The sequence below is a fragment of the Ursus arctos genome, unplaced genomic scaffold, assembly GCF_023065955.2.
Source record: "Ursus arctos isolate Adak ecotype North America unplaced genomic scaffold, UrsArc2.0 scaffold_1, whole genome shotgun sequence".
NCBI lineage: Eukaryota > Metazoa > Chordata > Mammalia > Carnivora > Ursidae > Ursus > Ursus arctos.
The window spans coordinates 83,405,773-83,433,035 of record NW_026622763.1 but is presented as its reverse complement, the minus strand read 5'-3'; the positions used below and the strand labels follow the sequence as shown (position 1 = coordinate 83,433,035).

The 27,263-nt window shown below is 37.8% G+C and overlaps 1 protein-coding gene across 8 annotated transcripts in view; it reads right to left on the bottom strand.

Annotated features, from left to right (window-relative positions):
• MAP2 (microtubule associated protein 2) overlaps positions 1 to 27,263 on the bottom strand; it is a 279,848-nt gene that overhangs the window by 23,710 nt on the left and 228,875 nt on the right. For 4 of the 8 annotated variants that reach the window (XM_057304472.1, XM_026492050.4, XM_057304477.1 and 1 more), the window contains 3 exons: positions 9,477 to 9,538; positions 4,824 to 4,994; positions 3,714 to 3,861 (listed from right to left, as the gene is read on the bottom strand). In XM_057304472.1, the coding sequence (XP_057160455.1) occupies positions 3,714 to 3,861; positions 4,824 to 4,994; positions 9,477 to 9,538 (381 nt within the window). Of the gene's footprint in view, positions 1 to 3,713; positions 3,862 to 4,823; positions 4,995 to 9,476; positions 9,539 to 12,410; positions 12,546 to 12,715; positions 12,923 to 13,117; positions 16,856 to 27,263 lie in introns of all 8 variants that reach the window. The other 4 variants (XM_057304460.1, XM_057304461.1, XM_026492051.4 and 1 more) reach the window with 2 other exon arrangements.

Here is a 27,263-nt window from a genome sequence, read left to right as displayed (position 1 = left end):
TAAAAGCTATGCAATGATGTCAGACATTGTTCTACACTATCATGTATTTCCTTTATATGGAAATTTGTCTCAGCTCTTAATACCAAAAAATATCTATTTCTCTTCTTAGAAAAATAGGATGTTTTAACAATATAGTCACAGTGAATCTTGTACTTGATTGTTTTCTCCTCTACTTTCATTACTAGTGTGCAGTTTGGAGTCAAAACAATAACCCCCCACTGTCAATTATACAGGTTATTGTGAGATGCATTTCTTTGCCTCAGCTTGCCCTTAGGGTCATTTTATTATTTAACTCCTTCCTCCCATTTCCCTATACTACGTTTCTTTCATATTAACTTTTTAACTGTGTGTTTGAATGCCATTCCAAATGCTTTTTTGAAAGCAAAGTGCTATAGATGAGACTACACCACCTTACAGATTTCAAAGCACTTTTGTGAATACCAAACATTGGATGACCAAACAAACACAGTAGTTAGAGGCAGCTCTTATTATTCCTAATTTAAGAATGAGGATATTGGGACTCATTTACCCAGATGATACAAAATTCGAAGCCAGGTCTGATCTTTAGTTTCTTAGCTCTAAAAATCTTTTTGCTTAAACTAACACATTGATTTTAATAATAGAACACTTATTAACATTGTTTACATTTATTACTCAAATTCCTTCACTTTTTTTTTGGTGTTTTATTGGAAGGGCATGAATTTCATTTTTTATTATTAAGTATGCATACTTTGTAAAATCAATAAATCTTCTGGAAATTTTGTAGAGGATAAAGGTATAACTCATTAACTTTTAAATCAATGAAGTGAAAGGGATCTTTAAGTCATCTAATACAACCAGTCATCAGTACGGGAAGTTCTTCCTGAGAAAGGGGATAATTAATCTTTGCTGAAGTAATTACAAGAGTGAGCTCAAGAGAGCTTTGTAGATAATCATAATCCACAGACAATATCTGTTTACCTATTGGTCTGGGTTCAGTGTCCCGAAGAAATAGGATCATTTACTTCTTTCAGTGAACAATTTTTACGTATCAAGTGAAAGTTGTCCTGTGTCCTTTTGGTTTTTTTAACGTAAGGGCAAACGATAGGTAGACTCCTCAACTGACAACGTGAAATGAGATATAAGAAGACTAATGTGATAGATTAGTGTGCATTCTGTGATTTTTACCACTTTCCACAAAAAGGACACTTCAAGACCAGGATGATACAGCCGCATCCAACTTGGCTCTTTGTGGCTTCCTTGCTACAAAGTTTGTTTTTGGACCGAGTTTTTGATGTTTGAGTCAGTCACTGTGTCCTTCAGGAAATCTCTTCAGAATCTTCATTTCTTCCTCAAATATTTTCTCTATGACTTCATCACCTTTGAATAGCTCAGGTCTTTTGGGGAGCAGGATCTTTTCTCTGTTATTTGCCACTGTACCTAGCACTGATACCTTTCATGGGAACTGAATACAGTAGGAGTTCAACATACTTTCTTTTTTAACAGTACAAATTGGATTCAGAATTTATCAAAATGTGTTGAGGTGTTTTTTACTTTATGGAGACTAAGCTGAAGCAATATTCTGCATGTGCATAACAAGTTTCACTAGAAGAAATACAATTTTTGTAAGTAAGACTCATTTCTATACTCATAGAAAATGGCATTAAGCTCCAGAAAACTAAGGAATGAAGGTTTTGTGTTACATCTGGAGAATGAAGAAAAACCAAATGTATAATATATTAAGCCCTAACACCACTGTTCAATAGATACGATCAATTTTTAGTGTATTAATTATATTCTTGTCATCAAAATGACAAATTTGAGCATTTCCTATTTGTTCTGAAATTGAAAGAGTTAAATCTGAATTACTAAAACAACTTAAAAATATTTATGAAAAAATGTATTTACAAATTACTTCATTAAGTTGTATTCTTATTAATCTTGTCAACTCCTCAATGACAATGCCTTTCTCTCCACTTGGGCTAACTGCATAGCTTTGTTTCTTTCAGCTCTTTTCAATAGCTGTACAAAATGCCAGGATGTGTCTGTGCTGTTACAGAGATTATGAGTGAACAGGAGGAGGCATATTGCTTGTTCTTCTAGTTGTCTCTATGCTTTTTAGCTATTGCTACATATAGAGAAAATAAACCCTCTGTCCTGAGATTATCAGACTAGGAGTTATGATCATTACCAAATCATAAAATGCATTATACTTATGAATGTAAGTTACAAAGTCAAAACAGAATTGGTTCAGAAATAAAAACAATTGATATACAGATGCACTTTAAAAGGCAGAGCACAGTGGTTTGAAGATGTGGATTTATGGATTAAGTGCCATTTTGCTTCTATAACCACAAATAGAAGCATAACTCAAAATATACCTTTGGGAAGCACTTGGTGCCTTTGTCTTATCTGAACAGCTTCTATATTCCTGATGCCCAATTCCAACTCCAAATATTTGGAGTTAAAATCTTTTCTTGAGAGATTACTATCTCTTAAATGCCTTCTTTGCTAGTTCATTTGAATACTTTATTTTTGTTAAGAAAGAGGTTAGTGATTTTAAAGTGTCCTGGCAAATATTTCAAAGAATGTTAATACTTCATGAAACTAAATAGTGTGTAGGTCACAATTGCTCTAAATATAATAAATACTTTCATTCTAGGCAAAACTATGCTTTAGGTGTCACACAAACTAGTCAGATTTGAAGTGGGCCAATTATTATTAAATATTTTAAAAATAAGTGGTAAAATCAACTATAATGTGATAGTAGTAGCAATTTCTACCATTTTGAATGGATTTTAAATGACAGAGATTTTAATGGATTTTAAATTTTAAATGTCATTTTAAATAACAGAGATGATATTCTCCAAGTGATTCTACATAGCAGTTTTCTAGCACAATTTCTTCCAAATAAATATAAAGAAGACATTAAGAGGGCAGGTCATGAAGTTATCAGTCCGCTGAAAACCAAATTCAACCACTTTCTATCTTAGTAGCATTGGACAAGTTACCCTCTTTTTTCTCATCAGGAGATTTAATGAGGTTATTAATGCCTAACCAACAGCATTGTTAATTAAACTGAGTGAAAAATGTATCGTAAGATTTTAGCATCTATATGTGCTCAATAAATGGTAGCTATTTTTGTTGGAATAGAAACATATTTATGAAAATAATCTGAATCCATGCTTTAACTAGATAATCTTGGTAGTAACACAACACCTGAGTGGGTAATGATTGGAACACTTTTATATTTTTATTTAAACTGCGATAAGTGCTAACCGGTTCATTATGGGCCATCAATCAAAAGAATCTGAAACTATTGCACTGAACATGTTATGTTTACATCCTCCTTGGAATGAGAATTCTTAACAAATTGAGCAGAATCCTAGGTTTTGATTATTGATTATTAGCTTTCCAGTTAGATTTTAGGACTTGGATTCCTAAGAAGGGTTGAGCTTCTTAGGTATATATATATATTAGGTATATATTTTTTAAAATTCCTGACTATTGGTTTTCTCTATTAATTACTTCCTGGTAGGTACTCATTTTCCACAACAATCAGTTTAACTCACACAGCTGTTTGGATCCATCAATAGTCTGGATTTTCTCATTCTTAGAGGAAATATAATCTATTTTCAGTGTATGTTTTCCTTGGAAGATGTAACATATAGATACCTAATAAGCTCTATGCCACGTAAAGGATTAAAAAGGAAGCCAAATGAAAATAAACCTACTGGTAGTCCGCCGTGCTGAAGAGGAGATGGAACTGTTGAGAGAGAAGGAATTCTCATCTCTGTCTCCTGACACACCTCGACGAGGAGGGAGAATGGAGGAGGGTCTGGGCAGAGAAGAGCGCTTTTCTGGGCTCTTGGTTACTCCATCCTGATTGGGGGAAAAAACACATTGGGTTCTTGTGCATCTTCAATTATACTAAGTGATTACATTGCTCTATTTTTCCTACTGTGCCGGTAGATAAATTTCTTTTAATACGCACTACTGAATTTCATATATTTGTAAGCATTTCTACTTTGAAACTTAAAAGAAAGTTTGCTTAGAAGTTTTACAAAAATATATTATTCTGGAGGTAGTGCTAATAATTGATCATGAAATTCAAATTCTAAATAATAACATAGGTAAAATGAATTTACTCAAGTACTCTCCAGTAAATTAACAATTTTACTACAAAAAATCTTCATTAGCGCAATAACTTATTAATCAGAAAGGGCTACCAAGGGGCATTGGATGCACACCAGGCAACAATGACCACTACCATATATTGTGCATTTATGTGATTGGAATCCTAACTACTTTACATCCATTTATGATTTAATTCTTGCCACAAAATACTATATGCATTTTATAGCCAAGGAAACAGGTTCAATCAGTTTATGTAATTTTTTCAAGATCACCGAGTTGGTAGGTAGCAGAGGGAGTATTAAATCCTAATGTGTCTGATTGAGACCAAATGGTGTATTATATTATATATAATTTGCCATTATTAGATGATACAATATTATATACTATGAGTAACATATGTTTATTATATATATTATGTATATTATATATAATACATTTTATTTTATTGGTTTCTATTTGAAATTTTACCAGATACCAAATAAATAAATAATAAATTAATAAGGAAGAGTCCACCTAGAAAGAGACTTTTTTTTTTTTACTGGTTAACTATTAATAACTATTGAGAATTTTGTGTTTAAGAGGGTCTATTGTTTATATGTCAAATATTTTAGAGTTAAGTCTTTGTTTTTTAGATATTTACTGAATCGCATCTTATAACTTCCAAAATTATATTCTTTTCTGCACCTTCGGTTGACCTGCTGCCTTACCTTGTTCCCTGATTCTGAGTATGGCAAACAGTCTGTGGAGCCTGCTGAGGTGGGCTGTACTGAAAAACTGTCAGAAAATGTAGCCCTTTGAGACGGACTAGGGCAAGCAGAGCTGCATCTTGGGGACTTTGAGCTACCCTGTAAGGCAGGAATCTTTGACAAGGTAGAATTCTAGCCATGAAAGAAAACAAACAAAATCACAAAATAAACCAAATGATGAACTAAAAGGAAAATAAAAAATGTATAAACATATAAGATTAAATGCCTACTTTTAATAAGACCACATGATAAATGGTTATAAGCAATGATAGAAATGTATATTCATGTGAGAACAAGAGATTTTCACTGAGCAACTCATTTTTAACTGGAACTCACTTAAGAATACTCGTCTCTGAGAATATAGATCAAAATATTCTTCATGAATTCTACATATAAGGTTTGACCAATCCATAAGTCTTCCAGTGATACCGTATTTGGAAAATGTCTGGAGAGTCTGTAAGAATCGTTCTTTTAATAAATATAAACTTGACGGTGTATTTATAATCAATATCTGGATCACATTTCAAGAACTTTAGAACAAGGTATATTTAAGGCCTCATAATGGAAAATACTTTCTTAAAGTTGAGAAAATGTATTTTCACACATCTACATCGACTTCATCAGAAAATTACAGATTTTGTATAAAATCAGTTCATTTTGTGAGTAAAATGCCTACTGAGGGACAAGTTTACCATAGAATTAATAACATTTTTATGCATAGACCAGTATGTATAATGTGTTATAAATTCTAACAATGAAAGCGCTAAAGATATTGCTCATGGAAACCATAGGGCTTAATTTCCAGGTGTCGACAGTCCCGGAGAGATATTGGGCAAGTGAAAATCAGTGGGTTGGATGTACGGCTTTTGGAGGAAGCTTACGCTGGAATGCCACAAGCCTCATGGGGGGACTTTGTTAAAAATACGGAAAGGTATGATGAAGCCAAGGAAATTTTGTCTTCAATAATTGATATGATGTAGCTGTTACAAAAATAGCAGTTGAAATTGACAGCTTCATCTCAAGTTTTAAGCTCCACGGTTACTTTAACCAGGGCAGACACATTCACAGACTGCACACATCGCTTCTTGTTTTACAACCCAGCGTTGTGAGTGGGCAGCGTGCCTGGGTCAACCCACGTCCTTCTTTTCTGATTGATGCTACCCACAGGATAGCAAATTTCAAAACTGACACAGGAAAGAAAAAAATGAAATAATTGGATTACCTCAAGTTAAGAGAGACAACTTGCTCAAAACAAAAACAAAACAAAACAAAACAAAACAAATGCACAACAAAAGAAATGAAGGATTATAGGTCAGGTTCATGATAAAGAGCAATTGAAAAATCAGAAAGAATTGTTCTGATGGACGTACCGAAAGTCACAGATAAATAAGAGTTGGTCTTGTGGTTTTAGGAAATTTTTAGGAAGAGGATGAAGTTATGAGGGGAGAAAAAAATGTTAAATGAGAAAAAGTTAGAAAGAATGGTGGTCTAATCTCTCTTCTTCAGAAAGGTGAGATGGGCATTTATAAGGGAAAAATATGAGTTTTGTGTCAGATGTATATGGTTTCTTTCCTAAGTGTAAGCATTGAACACCAATTCCCACTGAGTTACTTGAAGACCAAGGGACTTGAAAATTTCCTAAATATTTTTCAAACAAGCAAAACAAATAAGCAAAAGGGAGAGAAAGAGCGAGAGCAAGCGTGAGAGAGAAACCAAGAAGCTGACTCTTAACTATAGAGAACAAACTGAGAGTTACCAGAGGGGAGATGGGTAGGGGGATGGGTGAATAGGCGATGGAGATTAAGAAGTGCCCTTAATGTGCCCTTAGAAGTGCCCTTAAGAAGTGCCCTTAACACCTAAAGGTGTTGTGATGAGCACCAGGCATTGGATGGAAGTGTTGGATCACTATACTGTACACTGACCCTAATATTACACAGTATGTTAACTAACTGGAATTAAAAGCCAAAAAAATTAAAAGTTCAAAAAAAATTTTTCTAAACAATATCCACTTAAAAAAATTTTTTTAATGGAGGAAAGCTGACTTACTTTCTATATATGCTCCTAAAGACTTCTACCTTTCAAATAACAACAACTATCACTGTTTATTGAATAAATACTACGCTCTAGGCACTATACAGTGTACTGTGTTATAATTAACCATATTTAATTTTCACAACTAACTTAGGATACGGGAATTTTTATTCCTCCCTTTATTTTTGGAAAATTAAGACACAGGGAGAAAAAGATCATGGAGCTAATAAAGGTTCAAGTCCTGGACCTGGTCTGCTTCATAACCCTGCCCTTGACCACCACAACTCACTGGTTTCCCATCAGAAACAAAAGGTAAAGAGAGAGAAATCTTGAAGTTACAGTATTCTCAAGCCTGATATTTACAAAGGCAATACATGGATACTATTGCTTGCCATATGTTCAGGAATATGTCTGAAAACATTGTATAAAAATCAATTTCTTAAATTAACATGAGGTCCCTTAGGTTCAAAATGATATAAAAAGTTTGGCTGTCATTGGAAATGAATCTCTATTTTTCACAATAAAAAATGGAAGTCTAAAATCTTACTAGTTTTTATTTATTTTTCTCAATCCTTTTATTTTTATTTTTTTGATTTAAATTCAATTAACATATAGTGTATTATTAGTTTCAGAGGTAGAATTCAGTGCTTCACCAGTCTTATGTAACACCCAGTGCTCATTATAGCAAATGTCCTCCTTAATGTCCATCACCCAGTTACCCCATCCCCCACCCCATTCCCTTCCAGCAACCCTCAGTTTGTTTCCTATGATTAAGAGTCTCTTATGGTTTGTCTTCCTCTCTGATTTCATCTTGTTTTATTTTTCCCTCCCTCCCCCTATGCTCTGTTTTGTTTCTTAAATTCCACATATCAGTGAGATCATATGATAATTGTCTTTCTCTGATTGACTTATTTTGCTTAGTATAATACCCTCTAGTTCCATCTACATTGTTGCAATGGCAAGATTTCATTTTTTGATGGTTGAGTAATATTTCATTTTATATATATCACCTCTTCTTTCTCCATTCATCTGTCGATGGACATCTGGGCTCTTTCCATAGTTTGGCTATCATGGACATTGGTGCTATAAACATTGGGGTGCAGGTGCCCCTTGGGATGGGTAGCTCTATTTTCAACTTTTTGAGGAAACTCCATAGTGTTTTCCAGGGTGGCTGCACCAGCTTGCATTAAAATCTTACTAGTTTTTAGAATGCTACAAAGAGTTGTGATGTACATATTATATGATGTCTAAACCCCAGAACACTGTGATGCATTACTAGTTAACAACATCATTCAAACTATTTGTTGTAACTTTAGGAATTCTGTAGTAGTCTTTTTTTTTTTTTTTAAGATTTTATTTTGAGGTAATCTCTATTCCCAACATGGGGCTCGAACTCATGACCCTGAAATCAAGAATTGATCCACCAACTAAGCCAGCCAGGTGCCCCTCTTTAGTAGTCTTTTAATTTTTTTCTTTCAATCAGAAAGGAGTAAAATACTTCATGTTGGCTTTGGTCTTTTGGAAGTTTAAAAAATAATGGTAATCACATAAAAAGTAAAATAAAAAAAGGAAATATGAAAGATTTGTAAACATGAAGAAGTTAAATATCATTAATGTAACCAAATTAAAACATTTTATCTCCATAACTTGGCAAATATAGGAAAAGCATAGGAATATCTAGTAACAATAATGAACATGGGCACTCTTATATACAGGACATATAAGTCAGTAGAACCTTTCTGGAGGACAACTTGACAATATGTAGCAAAAACTTTGAATGTGGACTTTCTTCTTACAACAGTGATTTCACTACTCGGACATTATCCTAAGGAAAAGCATATGGATGCATCCACAGATTAAGCCAAAAAGATTTCTACAGTAATATTGTTAAAGTGATAATAAAAATAGTTTAAAAGTCAAATAATAGGGAACTGATCAAGTATATTACTATAAATAAATAAAACACAATGCAATGTAGTCATTAAAGTGATGTACAAGCATGTTTAACGACAGGGAAATCTGTTTACTGTTTAATTAAAAAACTGATGCAGTGTTTCCGTTTATGTTATTATACCCATAAATGAATAGAAAAAAATAAAGACTTTACATCGAAGTGGTAACTGTAGTTTTCTTTAGATAAGGGGATTATGATACACTTTTACTTATATTTGCTCATCTACATTGTTTAATTTTCTCATATTCTTATTTTGTAGTAACAATAATGAAAATGTATTATCAAAGAGCTTAGTGTGGATTATAATGATTTATCTTAATTCTATGAAAAGTAAATAAGTTGAGCTCCCCTATTTTTGCCAGATTATCATGCTGGTTGTTTCCATCTTACTAAAAAAGAGGCAGCCTACATCCCGGCTCTGACCTCACCAACTACTATACGTGTCATTCCAGAAGACATTGAGACATGCCTGAATGCCACCAAGAATCATTCTGGATGAGTGAACGATTTAAAATAACATTTAAGAGTAAACGTCTGAAGTCTAACTTATATCTGAAGTTATTGAGACATTGTCACCAATACCAAAGGGAACTTTAAGCGGAGGGCAAGGAAAAGATTATTTTACTCACAGAGACTTTGTCCTTTGCCTGTTTAAATACACTGGAAGCCTGAGTTGATTCACCACCTGTTGCTGTCAAAAAAAGAAGATACAAACAACCCCAAACTTAGTGGCTTAACAACTACACAAATGCATTTTTCAATATCTTTTGGGTACTCAATTGTGTCAAAAGACTACTGCAAAGCAAAACTTTGCTTATTTTGAGATTCGAATTCAGTAACTGAAGAAACATGAATAAGAACATTCTAGCATGTGGCTTCCACTATTGTGTGTGCTAATTAATATAACCCAGTGTTTACCAAAGCACAGGTAAGCACACCAAATAATTCCCTATTGGTTACCAAGGTACCTTTAAATACTGTTACTTCACGAGCATAGATCCTTTAGAACGAAAGTCACAGAACAACAATCCAATGCTGTAGAATTTAAGAAAAGGGGAGTGATTGGTTTTTAGGGTTGGTATGATATTAAAGAGTGTTCATGGAGATTCCCAAGCCCTCTTTTTGTAGCCAATGACATACCTACAGATATTTCTACATTCCATATTCCAAACTATCATGATCAGCCAACCCCTTTCCCTCTGCACCCCTTCATTTCACGATATGAATGACACACTTGTTTGACGTGAAATGCACCACATGAGAAGAAAAACAGCTTGTCAAGGAAGGAAAACACGAGAGGAATTTTAAGTTCAGTAATATAAAACATGTTCTATACATGCACTTCCTGTATGACATTATTACCACATCTGTTACTGTTGTTTCTCTTGCTGCTGTTTGATACCTCTGGTTTCAGTTTTAAACTTCACCATCTCCAGCACATTTTCTGTTAATGACTTACCTGACTTGACTTTTGAAAACAATCCTTTGTGCTTTGGAAAAACTATCTCTATTTAAAAATTGTGCTTAGAAAATGAAAGGAACAAGCTTGCGTAGTTACCTCCTTAATTTTCTTTCAGAAGAGAGAAAACCCCAGGGGGAAGAAAAGCTTATGCTTATAAGCACTCCGAATGATCAAAAAGATTTCTTGGGTCACACGCAGCTCTAACACAAATGTAACTGTCTACAAGATGCTATATGAGATTTAGGACTGGCTAGTAAGATTATTCACAGATTCTGGAATGATTTTTTTTTTTTTTTAAAGAAGCAGTGCGAATGATGCTTTCCTACTATTTCTGTAATATTTCTTAAATTTCTGTGACATAGAGTTTGCTTCAAGCCAGTGCCATCCATGTTTGGTATATGCTTTTCTGCTCGAGTATCTTGATATTTGAACAGACTAAGGGAAGATCCTAATTAGTCCAAAGAGCTTAAATTTCCTTTAATGAATGAGTTAAAAAGGCAATTCACTCTCAGTGTGGTAAACTGAATACCAATGACATGCCAGACACTTCACCAAACCACTTGATGTTTCCTCCAAAATTTCATAATCCTGATCTATTCTTTCATCCTCTTACACATGATATAGGATTTTTATGCCCAACGAAGAGAGTCTGCCTGTCCAAGCATTGGTCTAATTAGAAGTAAAATTCCAAGTTTAATGCAAATGAATTAAGATGTGATATAAGAGTTGGAGATGTCATATTAATTTCTAACTGAGAAACACTCTTCAGCCTGAACTTTTATCATCACAGTTTCTGTATAATTTATGAGCCCTCCACTTTCAAATACTGCCTTAAAGATTAGCTCTTGGAGGAAAGCTCATGAAATGATTCCCATATGAAGAACACAGATACAAAATACTTGGAATTTTATTGACTATCATAAAACCATCAATTACCTTGATTTTCTTTTCTTACAAAGGTTAATGCTGCTCTTAATCGCTAAAGCCATCAGAAGGCTTATATAAAGGCACTTTTTCTTTTATCCCTATATAAAGGCACTTCTAGTACACAATGGAAAGTTAAATATCTCTTTCTGACTTAGCAATCTGATATCTTATTTTGTAGCCTGCAAGTGTGCTATGTAATAAATGCTAAAATAAAATGCATTGCAAATTAAGATTATCCTAGGATAGTTATACATTTAACGGGCATACTTTGCCCTGAAATTTAGGAGTTTGCATTACAGATATTTGTATGAGCCTTTATCGTGATTTGTAATGTTTTGCTCCTTCATTTCACCGCTTTTTTAAGAAGTTAAAAACAAGTATATTTGAAGAAGACAGAAAAGTAAGAAGGTAGCAACATAGAAATACAGCTAAGTTCTAAGAAATTCCAGGGGAAGGAGTTTTATCTGGGAATTCTGAATACTAAATTACATAGAAAAATTAGCAGTTTGAATCCAACACATTTAAGAAAATCCCAATGACAAAGTGTCAGTGAAGAGATGTAGTACAGCGAATTGAAAGCCTTGCTAATTTTGGATTAGCAGGAATAAAATCTGATGGGATGAGCAGGCAATTTCCTTTTCTTTCTTTTTTCTCTTTCATCCGAAGCAAAGTAATTTTGCAATCACAATTTTACCCCAGATTTGCTTTTCATTTTCCATCTTGAAATCACTACCCATTCTTGGCAAATTCGTCAACATCAGTAACAGATTTGGCAGTAACCATGTAGAAAATAGGACAAATATAGTATGGGTTTAAGCGTGAGAGAGATAAATAAGCAAAATAATGAGAATGCATACCACGGTTATATTCATCGTCATCGTCTAACCAAACACACAGAATGAAAAGAGGAATCCCCAGAACGTGACACTACAGCACAATGCCAAGATAAAATCACTGCTAAGTCTGAGCATGACAAAGAAACAGATGGTCATGACCTCTTCTGCAAGGGAGGGAAAAAAAAAAGAATAATGATACAAGACACTTAATAGCGAAATTGTTCATGACTGCTAAGATTCTTGGAAGAAAACAAAATGAAGAAGCCGCTACAGGAATGAGATAAAAAAAAAAATACATGTCTATGTTTGCCAGCCACATTGCAGAACTGAAGAGTCACCTGTGGTTTTCCGCTTAACACAGGAGAGATGAGTTGGTCTAGTATATTTGATAGCAGGTTTTAAAATGAATTTCCTGGAGGGAGAGTGGGCCTGAACTTCTGTTTTTTTAGCAAGTTCAGCCTTCTTATAAACTGCTACGAATAAAGAAAACACAAAAAAGCATACCATCAGGAGAAAATACACACTTGGAGCAAAACCGAACGAAATTTCATAAATAATTAGTTACCACTGTTAGGAAGTTTCTTCTACAAAAGAGTAATAATGAATTCAAAAACATTTTTAAAGAAGTTATTGTGAAATGAACCTTTTTTCCTTCTCACTTCATCTCTGGAGACTGTGCTAGGTTCCTTTTTAGCTATTTTTCTTTCAGGAGTGGAAATTCTGCCTCTCCCGGTTTTAAAAGGCTTTTCTTTTCTATGTTTCTCAAGAGATGGTCTCCGAGCTTCCTTTTCAGCTTTCTCCTCTTTAGGAATAGTTTCTAACTGTTCTGTCATGATGCTCCTATCATCATCTGCGGATCAAAGCAAACCATGACAACAACAACAACAATGAAAACATTAGTAACAAATGTACAAAATCCTTCATATAGTTAACAAAATGCAAAATAGAGATAAAGGGGCAGTTAAACATGTTTAAAACAGAAAGGAAATCCATTAGGTTATTGGATTTTATTTGGAAGTAGAAAATTTAAAAAAATAATGCACACCTTGAGTGTCCACCCAGAGGCTGTCAGCATCCATGATGGAGTCATCAATGGTGGTCTCGTCTTTGTAATCGTCATAGGTTTCCGTCTTATATTCTGAGAGTGCAACCTCTTCTCTCTCAGGGGAGGCTGGAGCCTCTGGGGAGCCATCCTTGGGTTCCGCCTGGGCTTCGGCTGCCTCTTCTCCTTCGAGCTCTTCTTCGGCGTGGGGGGACGGTCTCCTCTCCACCTCAGGCTGCTCCAGGGCTGCAAAACGCACACTGTGGGACCCTGACTCCCCTTCATCCGTTGTGGTTTGCACCACAGTGATAAAATCATCCTCGATGGTCACAACGGACTCGATTACCCCTTTGTGCTCACCAGGGCAGGTCTCCACAAATTCCTCCCTGACACCTGGGACGCCCAGGTCGGTAATCTGAAGGGTGTCTGAGCGGAAGAGCAGTTTATCATATTCTCCCTGGGCTTCGATCTCTTCTTCCTCACTCTGAGCCTCTGCCGGTTCAGCCCCGGTGGCTTCAGGTAAGGCCTCTGTGACGTCGGACGGCGTGACAGAGATATCTGGGGTCTCTTTGCTTTCTTCTTTTGGCTCCTGAATAAATTCCATCTGGACATCAGCTCTCTCATCTGGGACGAAATCAGCCTCCGAAACAGCAGGTGCACAAGGTATCTCCACTGACAATTTGATGGCAATCTCGTCTTGAATTAGAGAGGATTCTGGGGATGTTTCCTTCTTGCCCTCATCGGCTTTCAAGGACTCCATGGTGAGGCTCTCATGCTCACCACTGGACTCGTAGGACTCTTCCTTGTCTACAGCCTCCTGGTGCACCAAGTCGGGCTTGGCCACCTTCTCCTTGATTTCCGTCTCACTGACTTTAGTGCCTTCTTTCACGTGGCCAGACTCAATGCTCATAAACACATCTGCTTCCTGAGGTGCTGCAGATGAGGGGGTGAGATCTTGTGTAGCCTCGAGCTTAAGCTCTGTTTCCTTTCCGGTGTCTATGGTCAGCCCTGCGGCCATCTGTCCAAAGTCACTGATTTTCACATCTAATTGACCCTGGTCATCTTTCTTTGCAACAAAATCCAGTTCTGGCTCAGCTTTTTTGGATGGTTCAACCTCAGCTACTTCTGGCACTGAACTAAGACCCTTCTCAGCTTTCTCATCCGCGGGAGGTGACGAGTCTTTTGATACGGTCAGTTCTTTGGTTGGAATGTGCTCATAGGTTCCTCCTAAGCCAAAAGGTTCAGCTTTATCACTGGCCTCTTCTGTAGCCTTGGTGTGTTCTTTTGCAGCCGCATGTTCTTCACTCTTTTCCAGTACAGTATCCAGCTTATCATTAGCTTTCCTCTCCTGATCAAACTCCCTACCCAGTCCCAATCTGTCACCGGAGATATGCGGGGATACTTCTTTCTCGGCGCCGAACTCATCTTTGACTCTTCCGGCAGCTGCCAATTTTACTTCAATCAAGGAAAGGTCTGTGGCTAGATCTCTTCGCATTTTATCATCAGTGCCTTCATAAAAGGAACCACTCTCCCCTGACAAATTCTCACTGTCTTGAACGGGTGATGGGAGTGGGACTGTGTATTTATTGAACACACAGTAACCCAGGTCTTCAAGCTGACTGTCTGTTTTGACAATGACGTGGTTTTCATCGGTGACAGGGGGCAAGCCGGTACTACTCTCCTCAACCACAGTCTCTGAGGGGACTGATTTCCTCCTGGCAACCTCAGCGTCTGCACTCACAGAAGCTAATCTTGACCTTGTGCCTGCCAGATCTAGCATTTCAGGCAGGTCAGGGGCCATGACAGTACCATTTTTGTAATAATCTTTGGCTAAGAATGGTGACTCACACGTGGTCTCAACTTGAGTACTTTCCTCTCCGGCCGCTTTTTCTCCCTCTGTCTGTTCTTCCTCTTTGCTTTCTACTGGGAAACAGGGGGCTTTCTCCAGTGCAGGTGTTGTGGCTGGAAGGTAGTCATCCCCTTCATCCATACTTCCACTGGTGTTGGTTAGAATATCAGAAGCCAGAGGAGAGAGATCATGTCCCCGACCGAAGTTAAATCCCAGGGCTATGGAATCCAGGCAAGACATGGGCAAATTGATTGACATGCTTCGTTGCTCTATTGCAGACCTCCCACCAAGTCCTAGACTCCTGCTTAGCGTCAAGTCGTCCTTATTCTTACTGTGCAGATCCCGCTTCTCCCCATACACTTTTGGATCAATAGTAAACATTCTTTCTTGAGGAGAACTGGGTTCTTCGGGTAAATCAGACGGATAACTCTGTGCAAGTGTGCTGTATCCTGCTTCTTGTGCTGGGGCACTGGGCTGGGGTTCTTTACCCGCCTGAAGTCCCTTGTCTCCGTTTTTACACACGGGAGATACGGTCTCAAAAGACTCTTGGACACTTTCTCTGGTGTCACTTAGTTCATAGTAATCACTGCTTGGCTGGATGCTTTTTGTCATTTCATCTTTTAGGGCAGACGTTTCAAAATACTTGGACATTCCTGACTTATCTTCATAAAATGGCATGTCAAGCTCTGCTGATGCTGCAGCCCCAACCCCTTCCATCTTAATATCTTTGTCTGCAACTTTTTCTTCAAAAAGGTCCTGGGCTGCACTCTTTTCACTTACTGCAGCTGGTTCGGTCATGACTTTCTCCAGTGTCTTAGAGGTCACGGCTGAGTCTGTCACTGCTTGCTCCAAACTGACAGGGAATGAGTCCTGTTTTAATGGATCTGTGGTAGGCTCTTGGCCCTTCTGTTCTTCTTTTGAGGGGGTGTGCTCCACGCAGGGCTGAATTACGCCTGTTTCTCCATCTGCCAGTTTCGGGGGCTCACTCTCTTTTGGCATGGCTTCTTTGTCAGAAACGATTGTTTTCTCTTCAAGCTTTAGCGGAGATTCCTTTTCAGTAAGTATCACTTCCTGCTCTTTTTTCTGGGCACTCTCTTGCTTTATCTCTTCTTTCTCCTCTCCTAAAACTTTCTCTGGGACACATTCTTCCACAGTTGGAATGTGGGCATCTTTGGGTACGGTGATTGCCTCAGGGGCTGGTGCTTCTGCCATTTTGTCAGGTGTATCCTTATGAGGCTCTTCAGCTTTAGAACTATCTTTGGCAGTTGCTGGGCCACCGGTTTCTTCCAGAGATTCTTTGTCATCTGGTTGTAGTAGGGCCGGGGCAAAGGGCGATGCTTCTGCAACTATTTCATTCTTCATGACATCTAAAGGAAGAGTAAAGCTGCCAGCCTGAAAGGGACTGGGCATGGGAGAATCAAACTGTTTCCCTTCCCATTTTGGGATATCCTCGAGGACATCTTTTCCCTTCATGGGCGTTAGGGGGCCAGGCGAGATGGGTGCAGCTAAACCCCACTCATCCTTTTTGGCTTCTGTTGGCATTTCGATGAACCAGTCCTTTTGCTCTTTTGTTGCTGGGGGCTCTGCAGAGAGGCCGATACCAGGCACCACAAGGCTTGGTTCTGTCTTCTGTGTTGTGTCTTCTAGCCCGGCACCAAGAGGATGCCCAAACAGACTGGGAGGTGCTTTTTCTTCTTCTGGGCCTTGCATGTCCTTTTTGTCAGGGGAAATTTGAGTTGTCTCAGGCTGAGAAACTAAGGCAGCATGTTTAAGGTCTTCACCAGGCTTACTTTGTTTCTCTGACTCCTTGTCCTTCTTGTCTAATGGCTCAGCTGGAGAGGGAGTCAATTCCTGTTGATCATGGAACTCCATCTTCGAGGCTGGAAGTAAACCTGAAGTAATTGGGTTGATTTTTAAACAAATAATAGGCAAGTGCTTTCAGGCAGTAAGCTTAAAATTATATTTTGAAATGACAAATGAATGGTAAGGTAAGAAAACAAAATAAAACTATGGAACATGCAAGCATGCTACCCATTTAAAAATCTATATGAAAATGTTAGGACTGAGATATATTTGTACTATTGCTGAAATGAACTCCCGTTGCGAATTAATGCAGACAGGAATTGTGTATTTCGAATACTCTTTTCTCCTTTGTTTGGGCTCTCCTAAATACTATGTAATGTGTATTGTAGTAGAAAAAAAAATTTCATGTGCCTTCTGCAGACAAAAATGATAAATTAAAGAATATTGAATAAGTCAGTAATATTAGGGTACAAAAATACATTAAGGACTAAATATGAAAAATGGACAAATATCTCCTGAACTTTTCCCTTGTGTTCTCACTTAAAAATGAACTGGCAGGCCACGGGCAGAAGGCCAATCCATTCATAATAAGTATTATGTTAAAATCAAATTAATTGATGTACGAATGCCAGGACCAATTTTTTGAGCATTGAGAAGTTACTGACATAATTTTTTAGGAGTCATCTGAGATTAAACTTCAGGAATATAAATATTTGCCATTAACTTTATATGCTATGATCTAACAATGGACAAGGTGATTTCTACCACAAATTCAAAATTTTTCATTCCTAATTATTAGTTAACCTTATGACAGATGTAAGAAAATCTGAATTATATTGTTAATACTGGGATGTCAAATAAATAAATAAAATCTTAAAAAAATACTGGGATGTCATATGAATAAAAATTTTAAAAAGAGCCAATTATTATAGTATCTTTCGCTCCCTGGTCATGACCTCATTCCCCGGAACATGACCAGCGAACGGTAAGGCACTAAGTAGTGGCTTTGGAGATGCCCCACAGAAACTAAATGGCTCTTTCTTTATTTTCGTTTGTCCACCGACCCGGAAGGTTTCAGAGTCTCACTTGTGTTTTAAGGTCACAGGTATTTCATTGTGGTCATTAGGGCTAAATGTAAGTATCTGGAAAAGATTTGGGGAAAAATAATAAAATTCAGTCATCGCTCGAAGAGCAAGTGTATGGATTATCATTACCTTATGTACTTGTGTGTCCTGTTGTAACAATAGAAAAGAAATACTTTATGAACTTCTACTAGAGGTTAGATGAATGAAAACTCAAGAGAGATGGTGATGGTCAAAGACGTTGGCTGCCATGGAGAGGAAATGATATGAGAAGCATCAGCAGGAGCTTTTAAGGAAACCAAACCAGTATTCGTAGAAGCATAAAAAATATAGCACATTGCGGTTGCAAACAAAAACAATTCTACCATTTAAGCCTCTATGTGCCAAAATCCAACTCTACGGTTTGAAAGAAAAGCATATGAATCGCTGTCCCAAAAATAAAAATAAAAATATACATGTATTAGCAATGTGGCTGGCAAACACTTGGAGATGGGGCGGGGGGGGGGGGGCAGACAAAAAGCTCACACAGCATCATCAGCCTGGCTGCAAAGCGTATTGTATCATGGCAAAGTAAAACCAAGAATCAGCTGCAGCAGTGGAAAACCTAGCTGCCACACAGCACCTGTGCAAGCCACACTCTGCTCATTAAACCTACAACATTGGTCTCGGGGTCATGAGAAGACCAAGCCATGGAATAGCATTGGAAAGGCATCAGGTTGGTAAGCTGCTGGAGAGATCATTTGCAACAAAACACATGCAAATCCTAGGAAAGACACACCTTCCCTGGCAGAGGAAGGGATTGTTACTTCTGGAGACACCTCGGTGACCTCTTTTACACTTTTCTCCTGTGGGGCCCCTACTGGGGCACTCTCTTCAGGAGCTATGTGGGCCTCCGCACTAGACTCCACGTGGCCCTCACTGAGGCCTTGGGGTTGGTCTGAGGCCTTGGCAGCCCCACACTCTTTCCCAGGAAGAGTGGCAGGTGTCTCTTCCTCAGCCATTGTTCCCTCTAGTGTTTCTTCTTCTTAGGGATGAAAAAGATGTTCACATCATGACCACAGAACAATACACACAATGGCAGAAATATTACTCAAGGAACACTTTCAGCTCCATCACATTGACCTCGCCAGAACCTTTTTAACCATTTGGCAGAGCAGATTAATATTCGAATGCAACGTGCATTATGTATTGCTTGGGAAATGATTATATATATAATCTGCTGATAATGATGCTTTTTAAAGTCTCATTAAAAGCCTATTTATTTTAAAACTTGAGAGCTGAAAGGGTTTTATTGCTCTATTCCCCTTAGTGGAAATGGCAGTAAGTTGCACACATGTAGGAAGCTTGCTGGAAATAAGAGATGGTGCTGCTGATAACAGATGGTTATGAAAAGACAGATGCATTGACGTACTGAAAAAAACCTTTACATTTGCTAGACACGGGCTGTTTTCTCCAATGCAGTAAGCCCCTACATATGAATTTCCGATTACTTTATATAAAACATGCAAAGGGGAATAAAAAACACCCAGCCTCAAAATAATAGCCATCAACTACCCTAACAGCTTTATCATGGAATCCATCAACACTATCTTATTTAGTATTTAAAGGCCAAAGTCTCTAATATTTAAAGTATTAAATTAAATTAAAATATAATTTATGTAATATTTTTAAGGCAAAAAAGACCTCCTTAACTCCATTTGTTTTATATTGCATTACATGATATGGGAGAATGTAAAAAATTTCAAGGAGTAAGCAAACTATTTAGAAAAGCAAGGTCCAGGTAAAATGGAATCTCAGCATTTAGAAAAATCTACCTCTGGGACACAACTGTTACCATATTGCTTACGCCCTTGAAATACCAATAAGGTAGTTCATGTACAGTTGCCCTTGCTCCTGAGTGAGACAATGTGCACGTTACCTGTAAAGTCTTGTTTCTTTCTTTTTTTTTTTTTTAAAGATTTTATTTATTTATTTGAAAGAGACAGAGACAGCCAGCGAGAGAGGGAACACAAGCAGGGGGAGTGGGAGAGGAAGAAGCAGGCTCATAACGGAGGAGCCTGATGTGGGACTCGATCCCAGAACGCTGGGATCACGCCCTGAGCCTGAAGGCAGACGCTTAACCGCTGTGCCACCCAGGCGCCCCTGTAAAGTCTTGTTTCTGCAATTCAAAACCAAACCACCAAGATAATTGAATGGCAACCAAACTGAAAAAATATCTTCCCAAAAGATGTATATCACGTGGAAAAATGTTAACAATTAAAATGTAAAAAGCACACATATGAAGGCCATATATTATCATGTTCATTTGCTTCTCATTTGCAGTTTCAAATGCCAGTAAAATAAATCCCGTTTTATTGCTTAAGAAATTAGAGGGGAATATATAAGCTGTTTTATAGTTCTACAAATGAAAGATTCATATGAAATTCTTATGAAACATTGTTTAAATGGCCTGGTGAGAAAGACTAGAGATGCAAAGGAATTTTCTTTTTTGAGAAATATTAAGACTCCTGGGCAGGGAGTGGGGGAGGGGAGAACTACTTCATCTATTTCTTCCCACTTAGCACTCAGGGACTTTCATTTTTGTCATTTAATTATGTAAGTAACATTTTAAAAATTCGGACTCCAAATTATTATTAAGGCCATTTTTATAATGCCATGGAATGACATTTTGATTTCGGATAAGAGACTTTTACTATAGCTGCTTTACTCATGTCACCTTCTTGGGTAAAATCTAATCAATTTAATCGACCTGTTTTCCAAATCTACGTAACCTTTCGGCTTCCCATTTCCTCATTTTGTATAACTCCTGTCTATTTCCACTACACCTGTTTCTCATTCAAAATTTCACATATTTTTCTTAATCATTTTAAGTTCACACTCTTAGAAGAACTTACTTTTACTCCATATGAGATATATTTCTCTATCAGAGTGTCTGAGCCATTGGTGCTCTTTATTTTCCAAAGGACCCTCGAAGAAGTTTATTATCATGAATGTGGTTGGTAAACTATGAGTTTATTCCCCGTCCTTGGAACAAGGCCTTACATTAAATACTCCCGTATGAAAATAAACTCTTCACGCACACAAGTCATTTTTCCCTATTTGAGAATAAGCTCTTCACCTATGCAAAATGTGTTTTAGCTCTAATTTTGTTTTCCTTTACAAAACTATCTAGTTAGAATGAGATAAATCTCAGCCCACTGCCCTCATCATGGCCAGTTATACACGAGGGGCTGCTAGCTTTATGAGGGTGAATGACAAAGGCTTTGGATCATTTCAAGACTTCACTCTAGCCCAAGTCTGCTCATGTGAGCCAATATTTAGTCACTTGGGGGAGCCTCTGTAGTTTCTGTAGATGATTAAGTGATTTGGAGAAATACATTCGTTCTGTAACATGCATCCTGCCCTACACAGACTCAGGATCTTTCTCTTTTAAGGAGCTATCGTATTGACACGACACTAAAAAGAAGGCTAATTCTATTTAAGTCTGGTCCTAGTAATATTCTGTACCCAAGGAGGAAAAAAATTATATACAGGGTCCTCTTGTTCAGTTTGAGTAAGAGGAGGCATTCTTCTCCCACTGATTTATTTACAGGGAGCAGGAAGGAGTCATACTTTAACTGAACTCTTTTTGCTCCCTCCCCCACCCCCAACCCTTTTTTGGCTTTCTTTTCAGAAGCAGTGATACAGAAAAAGAAAATATTCCTATGCCCCAAATAAGGCTTCTTGTAGATGAGGTATGTGGCTAGACATATAAACTATATAGGGACTTCACTTTCATATGGAAAAAACAGGCTCCTTTCCCACCCACCCCACATCCGAAGGTACACTTAGAATGATGCATGTGGTCAAAGCTGCAGGCTGGGGGGAGGAGCAAAAGGGGACCATGCTCGGTTCACCTTTCTCCTGGTCTAAGTGGGCCTCTGCACTCTGCGCTGGGACACTGGGGAGCACACTAGAGGTAGTCCATTGTGAGCGGAACAAAGGATGCTCATAGTACTCCTCATCGGAATTGGAAGGGTCATCATCAGGCACAGACACCGAGATGGAGGGGGCTAGGAGTCTACGCCTCTCCCCGCTGGTGGCAGGTTCGTGGCTGGGGAACCTGTGTAGAGGACCCACTTGATCCTCAGCCCCTTCATCTACAAACAGACACACAGGAAGAAACTGCAGGGAGAACTAGACAAGACAGACACAAGATCAGACGGACGAGACAAACACCTGCACAAGGACACAATGGGCCACAGAAGGAGCACAGTGGGATGGAGGGGAATTAGCAAGACCAAGCTGATGGAGGATGGGAGGCGGTGAATGTTTCATGCTTCAATCGCCATTGAATTTACACTAGCCTTTAGGTAACCCTGCCATTGATTTAAATAAATCAAAGGCACTCACACCCCTAACTGCATAATAGAAATTATCTATACATTCCCCTCAAACAAGTCAGAATCACCACAAAAACACTGCAATAGAAACAAAGCATTACAATACAAATGCGTTATTTGGAAGAAATTCTTTCAGGCATATTCTTTTCATGCTTCTGTCAATGCATTTATAAATTAAAAAAGAAGAAAGGTGTTAGGACCTGATGCTATACAATTATAGGGGAAAAGAGCCCTGTTTGAGGCATCACCTTAATTATCTAGGATGCTCACATACTCAGCATTTTGGTTAATGTAATTTTCCTTAATGACTTTTACCAGAAAGCCATTTTTAATTCCAGTCCTGTTAAGAACAATCTACAATGCATCATTCTTCTTCCCTGCCTTGCTAAGGAGAGCACAGTGGCGTAGCTCCTTCTTTGGGTGCTAACTCCTAGGGGCATCCTTTCAAACACTGGTTTTCATGGTTTTAAGAAAGTCCCTAATAATATAAACTCGTTTTCTTTTCTTTTTATTCTGAAAGCTCAAAAGAGATACAATTATTTCTACAGAGCTGGCTTCAGATTCACCAAGACTTTATTCTATGTGGTTCCATTTACACCTCTAGCTCTTGGCTGTTTTTATATTTCAAACCCTCATTGCGTATTTCTCATTGAAATGCTAAAGTAACGGCTCTCACTTCTGTCCTTTCCAGTGTCTTGGCTTAGAAACCTGCCTTATTTAAATATATTTCCTTAAGTACACAAGTGTAGGTCAGTCTGCTTAGCACTTGGATTCTGGTATATTTCAATGAACTTTAAGGATGATGGCAATAAAAAATATCTGGCTTGTGATGTGGTACGGACACAGGCCTACACGACAGGTTATTGAATTTGTTAATCATTATATATTTACTTATATAGAGAAATAATTTTTAAACTTCATATCTTTCAATAATAAGAATTATTTAAATTTATCAAAAGTCTGTGTATCTAATTTTATTTCTACCAACATTTAAGCAGCCACATTATAGCATTTATTTGAAAATGCACTGTATGGTTAGGGCAGTATCTTATTTTCAGCAACCAAGTGCTGACAACCAGAAATAAATTTGAAATCATAAAGATACTAAAATAACATTCTGTACAGGGAATACTTTTAATCTTTTGAGCACTTTGTTTACTGATTGTTCCGTGATATTTTTTTCTGGATGGGTGCTCAGAACTTTTCAGCCACGCTGCTTATTATGTCATGGATAGCAGAAGCCTAAAATTACAGTTGATATTCTTAGTTCCAACTCAGCACGATTTCTCAGCTGAGCAGATAATTGGCTGAGATCTGGCCTACAACACTGGCTGAATCATAAGCCCTGGGCTTGTCACATGTCCTAGCCATTCATATTTCCTCCAGAATTCCTTGAGGCTCTAAACACTGCGTGAATACAAGTTACTTCTAAAACTTTCAACAGGCTCAAGAGATTGCACGGACGATCAGTCAGTAAAAATGGCACAGTTGTCTCTCTGCTGTGCCATATCTTCTGGAGAGCAGAGCTGACCACAATATAAACCTAAAGAATCTGAAGCCGAGAGCTGGGAGTTTAATGGCAATACTCCTTGGATGTTTGAACCTTTTGAAGATTTTGACTTTTTTGTTGCCATTGCTCATTTCTGAAAGTGCCAACATGTGAAAACAGCCCAGTCTTGCTTCAGATCCGTAACATTTCAAAGAAACAGTATTTTCTATTCTGAAAACTTTTACTCTAAACAGAGAATGACAAAAAAGAGTAAAAAACTTTAAAGGCTGCAGTGGAAAGGAGAGTCTTTGTAGTATTCGTATGGCACTGAGCCAAGCAACTTCAAAAAGGATGTCCGGCGAGGCCCAGTCTTGGTACTATGAGTTGTGTGTGCTCCATGTCTCTGCTTGGGACCTGTGAGCCTGAAGCCCATCTGCAAGTTCCAGAGATGTGCTAGGAAGTTCTAGTAAGCGGACCATAACAGTGAGCTTGGTTCCAACAATGATGAAAGAAGAAATAGATCCTAGTTGCTACAGAATCGTGTATGGCATCCCAATGGAGGTGGGATACATGATACATACTAATTTTAAGTAATGAAGTCTTTATTTTGGTATGCTTTCAAAAAAAAAAAAAAGAGGAAATTGGTCAAGTACTTTGAACAACGACGAAACTCTCATTGGAAGATCATTTCCCTTTCTTGGCTCCACATTAAACACCTAGATAAGAGATGGCTTTAGGGACACAGTGGGGCTGTGATTGCAGGGACTGAGATTTGGATTGGAATTCTGAATTACTGGCCATGACATCCAGGGGCAAGAAGTGGAAGTGAATATTATCTACCTCTGTGGGTTGCCGGGAGGATTAAATAGGAGAGATCTGAGAAAGTGCCAAGCACAATGCTGGACTCCACACATATTAGCATCTTTGTCTTCAAAATACTCAGACAAGTTGTCTGGTTTCCCTTCATTTGATACATCGAATCTAGACTTGAGAGATTTATAAAAAGTGAGTTCATTTCATAAGTTAGTTTTGTTGTTTAACACCAGGATTGAATGTCGTCCTTTTAGTATGAGTACACATGCTTTGGGGGGCTCTGCTTTAACCATGAAATATTCTGTTTCATTTAATAATGTGATATTTTAAAGGATAGGGTTGCCTTATGAACCTTGGACTTTTATGTAGTTCAGCTGCATAATGATAATCTTTAAAAATGAAGCTTACCTCACTTTAGTGGAAGAATACATTTTCCTAACTTATTTTCATATAATTTTTTTAAAGCATTTGATAATTTATTTTGAGTTAAACTAAGGTCTGCCACATAAAACCCAGCCTTGGTCTGTCAGCCCACTTTGGTACAGATGAGTAGTCACTTTTATGAGAGACGGAGTCTCTGGGGGATATCGGTGACTCAGTGATTTTGCCTGCCCTGACATCACATCTTCTGCCCCACCATCTGGGGCAACTGGCTCTGCTTACATTGTTCTCCACTCTCTCTAAGCCCTTTCCATGCTGTAGGCTTTTAACTGAGGACTTAGTTTGCCAACTGTGTTTGCTGCCCAGAAGGATATGGAGGGGAAAATGCTTTCAGATTAGTGACATCGCTGACACAGGAAAACACCCTAGGATTCTGGAGCAAACCTATGAAGGCAGAAAGTTTCCTGGTTCTATTTTCAGATGATTCCATTGCTCTTGCATGGGCTTCCAAATCCTAACAGTTCAGTCCAAATGACAACTATTATGGTTAGGCCAAAAAGAAAAAGGAGATTAATTTGCAAACATTACACCTAGTGCAGGATTGATGTGTTGTACCTGAGTCTCCCTTTAGGTGTGCTACTTGTTTATTTTTCCACCAAAATCTCTTTGTTTCCCAGAATAAGCACACAACCCGGGAATTATTAATATTACATCAATTATAACAAATGAATATTCACAACTTACAGTAATTAATATCTCAAATGATCTTTGGTGGAAGCATTCATGGTTCCCCTTCAGGAAAGAACAGCTTTAAAAATGTTTGATAATTAAAAAAAAGTAATCATATCCTCAAAACCATTGAGTTACTCAATTTAATCCAAGAGCTCTCTTACATTTGTATGAATAGATTGGCAGTCATGTGCCTTTAGATTAAAGTTTCTTTGAGGGTATGTTGAAGTAGGTAAGAAAATCTCCTAGATAAAAAACCCACATGTTCCTTTCCCACCCAAACTGCTATGAGCTATACATTCACAGAATTTTTCCTGGGCCTTGCAAACCAATTGGTTTGAAAAATTGAAGAGTTGAATCCTGTCTTGTGACTTTTCACTAATATATTTTCTGAAAAACAAAACAAAAAAATTTGTTGTATGTGTTGTAAGAATGGTCTAAAATAAGACAGGGGCTAGTATGATTATCTAGACTCACGTCTTTCACATATGTAAGGTAATAATATTACTTGGTCTTTTAAATTAATGAGGTAGAGTTTATAAAATACATACTTTTTTCATATAACTAAAAAAACGGTTATCCTTTTAAAAGCAAATCATTAGGCCTTCATATAGTTTAATGCTTTCTTCTGAAAACATGAAAAATAATAATCCAATAAAAATACAAGTTTGGTTTGAAAAATGTTAAGAATAAAATATCTTCAATCATCTTCAATAGGAAGTAAGTTGGAATTTTTCCCAAATACACTCAAACAACATGGGGAATGCAATCCCCCAAAATAAGGAAACAGTTACTCTGGAAAGTGTACCAAAATGTGAAAATGATTCTATGGTTTTTTTATATTTTCATTATATCCATGATATCACCTGCCAGAAAGCAGACTGGGTGAATTCCCAGGTGGATGGGTGGACCCTACTGCTCCTTCTGCTCCAGCTTCCGTATAAGAGCAAGAAGCGTAAATTACTTGACCTCCAGCTGACTTTAGAGTGAACGCCATACCCAGTGTTTAACATCTTGGCTTAAGAAGATTCTCCGAAAGCCTTGAAGTGGGGGCTTAGAAACATTTCCAATAACCTGAGGGAAATACAGCTGTCATGGAAGGTTTTCTACTGTTCTCTAAGTGAAATTGAGAATCCCGAAGCAAGGCGGATACTGCTGACTCTTCAACGCCTTCACAACTCTACCCCTTTCTCACTACCCAGAGCCATGGGACATCTTCACTTCCTGGAAAACTTTATGCTCTTGCTCCCCTGAGTCCCCTTGCATGTCCTGGTCTTCCTGCCCCAAATGCCCTTTCCCTCCATCTTTGCTTGACCAACTCTTCCTCATGCTTCTGAGCTCAGCTCCTTACCTTCAGCTCACCACCCAAAAAATTAAGATTTCCCTTGTTCTATCTTCAAGCTTTCTGTTCTTTTCCTTCCTTGGGCTAATGCAACTTGACATTATTGGCAAGCTTCTTTATTGGATTTCTGTTCTCCACCAGACTGTGTGTTCCTTACAAGCAGGGATCATGTCTGTTTTGTTCACGGGGGTGTAGCTAGAGTTTAAAGAGTGCACTGTAGGTGCTCCATAAGTATGTGCCAGTGAATGGAGGAGGGCAAAAAAATCTTTCAAATCTATG